General features: G+C 41.4%; 1 protein-coding gene across 1 annotated transcript in view; it reads left to right on the top strand.

The window, feature by feature from the left end:
• The window catches only part of sass6 (SAS-6 centriolar assembly protein), a 23,044-nt gene that overhangs the window by 2,667 nt on the left and 15,786 nt on the right, over nucleotides 1-4,591 (top strand). Inside the window, exons 5-6 of the mRNA XM_037674737.1 lie at nucleotides 969-1,137; nucleotides 2,772-2,849. Coding sequence (XP_037530665.1) covers nucleotides 969-1,137; nucleotides 2,772-2,849 — 247 coding nt within the window. The remainder of the gene's footprint in view (nucleotides 1-968; nucleotides 1,138-2,771; nucleotides 2,850-4,591) is intronic.

A 4,591-nucleotide genomic window follows, 5' to 3' on the forward strand; every position in this document is an offset into this window, starting at 1 on the left:
ATTTAGCATCAGACCTTCTACTTCTACCTTCAAACACATCACCCTGACACTCTTTTCACTTCTCCTACATTCTTTGCCAACTCCTCCTTCGGGACCACCACTACTCCATTTCTCTTTCTATCCACACCAGGGTAAAACATTTTAAACCCTGCTCCAATGCTGCAAGCCTTGCTGCCCTTCCTCTGTGTCTCTTGGACACATAAAACATCTACCTTCCTTCTCTGCATCATGTCAGCCTTTCTACCTTTGCCTGTCATTGTCCCACATTTAGAGTTGCAACCCTCAGTCCTACATTCTTGACTTTCCTCTTCTCCCCCTGTCTTCTGGCATGTTTTCTCCTCGTGATTTTCCACCATGAGGTTCATTACAATCGTGGTTCATGGTCCATTACCATTCAACCTTTATTTAGACCGGTTAATCCTATTGAGCGTCGAGGACTTCTTTACGAGAGACCTGATTTCAACAAAGAATGATGACAACAATGGACAACAGCGACAACAATAGACAATTATAAAAAGGCATACAGATTTTTTTTTTTACAAATAAGATTGCAAAAAAGTAACAAAAACAGCTAGATTATAAGGCCTAACCCTACTAACCCTAACCCTACCAACTTTACCTAATAAATCACAAATGAAGAGTATCAGTTTGAGCCCATAATTTTCCCCCCTTTGCGTCTGAACAATTAGTTCTGTCTGTCAGCAGCAAACTGGTTGGTCCACTATGAGAAGGTGCTGCTCATAAGACTGAGTTTGGTGCAGGTCCTCAAACTGAAGAATTATTTTGGATAAAGGACAAAATGTTTCAACAAAGAAGGATCTGTCCAGAGGACATGACTCAACCTTGTTAGATTACCAGAGAAATGTTAACATAAAACATCTCATACAGTACATGCAGTAGCTCCTGTAGTAACACCCAGCAGTAAGCAGTAATGCATTTAGTTGTCACGTTTTCTGTTTTGTCCACAGGTTTCTCCTTCACCTGACGTGCCAGTCTGCGGTGCTTGAGGGAGCTGCCAGCTTCAGCGTTGTTGAGACAAACGCCTTCAAGCACCTGAACCATTTGTGTCTTCGACTCGTCCAAGGCTCAGACAAGGAGCTTAAAGACTACCTGGCAGCCTGTCTGTCGTCACTGAAGGTTTGCTCTTTCGGTGTCCTTCTGACAGAACTTTGAAAAAATACTAGCTAAACTTTTTCGCCTACCATTGTTCAAGGAGGGTGCCCCGCTCTGTCAACAGAACTGGGTGCCCCACCTACCAAATCCCCCACCCCCACAGCAGACAGCTCCACTTCTTCTGGACAGGGACTGGAGATTGTAGCAGCTCAGCGCAGACAAAGCATTTGTATCACAGTGCTTCAATAAACACCACCGCCACACCCCGATTAAATAGTCATTTAATTGACAATTGAAGGGCTTAGTCAGACATTTTGAGCTAGGAATCTAATAATATCTAAGCTGTTGTAGAGTTTTCAGTTCAGGTAAAACTGCTTTCAGTTATTAGGACCAATGAGCTAACGGCTAGTCTGAGTAAAACTAAGACTAAAGGGTTTGCTGCTGTCTTAAAAGAACCCCAGTCTCCAGATTTTCATAACTTAGCCTTTTCTCTTGCCTCCAATTTTGCAACACATGCAACTCTGGGTTTCTGCCAGCAGCAGCAGCTAGAGTGAGCACTTCCTGGGCAGCCGGGGGAGCATCAGTCATTCTGCTAATGCAAAGATGGCAGTGTAAACATTTATGAAGTAGCTTTTGTCTTGATTCTGTTGAAATATTTGAAACCTTTATTGTTTGTTCCAATATTTTGTTTTACTTCCACCTGTTTTTACAGTCGTGGAAAAAATAAAGTCCACACTTTTTATTTTTTTATTTTTGTAGTATCAACATCTTATAAAAAAGAATCTAGTTCTAAAATGACTCAAACCCCAAGTGAACAAAAACGCACAGATTCCACCGAATCCTTCTTCAAGCAAAAAGTTAAAGCTTTGAGTGGAAAACCTGGTCCAGTCCTGCTGCTTCACTGGACCTCAGAGGTCCAGGATCAGCTGCTGATGAACTGATCCTCATCAGGAGGTTCTGCTGCGCTAGATCAGACAGGTGTGTTAACACGGTGCCAAGGTGGAAAGACTTCAGCAATGACCTCAGAGAAGCAGCTATTGCTGCCTGTCAGTTTGTCGAATGATGGACTCCTAATGACATCTGAAGATTATTCACAACAGGAAAACATTTCAGACAGCAGATTCACCCTGAAGGTCAGACTGTGCAGTGCTCAGAGACATGAGCTCCACCTCAGCCTCTACAGGCCTTAGTCAGTAAGATGAGTCTCCACCCAGCAGGACATCCTCCTCTGATGCGTGGTCTCAGGAGCACATGGTGTGGGAGGAACGCAAGAATATTTGTTTAGTAATCCTGTTGAAAATGTGACAAAAATAAATGTGGAGATCGTTTTGTGAAGTATTTTTCATTTTATTTGTTCAGACATTCAGTCTTGTCACTAAAATATAAAAAAGTATTTGTTCTGACAATAACTGCTGCTGAAGCAGTTTTTCACACAAAGCTTGAACGTTTTGGCTTCAGTTTTGATGGTGTCTTCTGTTGGGTCATATTGGACTAATTTCAGAACCCAGTAAAGACCAGACCTGTTTTATGACATCCTGACCTAGTAAACCCCAGAACCGAAAGACTGAGGACTTGGTTTGTTTTCCATGACTTAAAGCTTCTCTGATTTTCTGTGAGGTGAGAGGAGATACAGATGTGGCATTTTCTCATCGTTTCAGGCTGAAAAACTGTCCGTAGAATCCAAGCTGAAGAAGACTGAAGACGACCTGTCTCGACAGCTAAGTTATGCTCAGCAGGTCAGTTTTTGTATTTTAATCCTATAAATCCTACACCGGTCTTAGATGCTTGACTGATTTGTTCTGCCCAGAATTTTCTACATTTATCCTAAGAAGCTTTTGTTAAATAATGAAGCCCAGGCTGCCGAGTTTGTCTAAATCTGAACAAACAAAACACTTTTCTGACCTCTGAAGTCACTTTGATTCATACAGTGAGCTCATGAGCCCATACTATTGGTTGGTTTTCTTATTACCTCTCAGATTGAAGGCAATGTGTTTAACATAATGGTATTTCGTCCAGCTATTTAACTGTCAACAATGGTGTATCACAAGGCTCAGTCTTAGGTCCCACCTTCTTCACATTTACATAAATAATCTAGGTAGCTCATGTAGATCATTCCTGGTTTTCCTGGAAAAAAAAAAAAAAGATAATCCTGATGCATCCCTATGCCAACGACACAGTCTGCATTCGACACCATTGAGTCAGATTTGTTCCGTCTCAAGCTGGTGCTAAATGCAGATAAAACCAAAGGGATGTTGTTTTCAAACAGGAAATCTGTACCAGCAGTCCTTCCTTCTATCTTATCTACGAATGGTGTCCCTATTGAGTTTGTCAATTCTTACAAATACTTGGGAATCCTGATCGATGCACATCTCTCTTTTAAGTCTCATGTCGAAAACTTGGTAAAGAAACTGAAACTGTGCTCCTAAGACATCATTACCTGCAGTGTCCCATCATTTTGGACTGAACTATGCAAAAGGGCCTTCTCTTACTCCGCTCCTGTTTCCTGGAACACCTTGCAAAAATATCTGAAGCTCTCAACCTTGACCTCTCTAATGGATTTTAAACAATTAAGTTCAATGCAAAAATCAATGAAGACATGTTCCTGTTTTTATTGTATTTTACACCGTTTTAATGTAGCGTTTTTTTTTTATTTTGTTTTATATAATTTCTTTTATACATTTTTCATTTTATGTTTTTGTATGAATGTTTATTTTTGTGTGTACCTCATTTATGTTTTTTGTTTAAAACAGGTCTCTTGCAAATGAATCCTCGTGACTCAATGAGACTAACCTGTATAAATAAAGGTTGAAAGAATGAAGACATTCACTGTGCCAGCTTTGTTGCTGTCAAATAAAATAAAATGTACTCTCATCAAATTAATCATTTGGAGTGGATTTGAGGAAAGTGTAGCTAAAATACTATTTTAAATCTGGAAGAAAGGTAGGTGGAGGAGTTCAGGTATCTGGGCATCTTGCTCCTGAGTGATGGTAGGATGGAGGGGGAGATAGATCCACAAAGCAGGGCCTTGTCCTCAGTAATGAGGCCGTTGCTTCAGTCAGTTGTGGTGAAGAAAGAGTCAAGTCAAAAGGCAAAGCTCTGGATTTTCTAGCCTGTCAACATTCCGACCTCCACTTGTGGTCATGAGGTTTGGATCATGACCGAAAGAGCCAGATCCTGGATCCAAGCGGCTGAAATGATCTTCCTTCATAAGGTGGCCAGACTATAGCTTTAGAGATGGGGTGAGGAGCTCTGTCATCTGGGGGAGCTCAGAGTAGAGCTGCTGCTGCTTTGCATCTAAAGGAGTCAGCTGAAGAGGTTCATCTGATCAGAATGCTTCCTGGACACCTCCCAGAAACATCTATGTCAACTTTTGTGTTTTAATCTAGAGGCTATGAGTTTCTGTGTTAAGTACAGTGTTTCCCCTACCATTATACAAGCGGGGTGCCCCACCCCATCAACAGAACTGAGCACCCCGCCT

This window comes from Nematolebias whitei, chromosome 3 (assembly GCF_014905685.2).
Source record: "Nematolebias whitei isolate Nwh7 chromosome 3, NemWhi1, whole genome shotgun sequence".
In the NCBI taxonomy this organism is placed as follows: domain Eukaryota; kingdom Metazoa; phylum Chordata; class Actinopteri; order Cyprinodontiformes; family Rivulidae; genus Nematolebias; species Nematolebias whitei.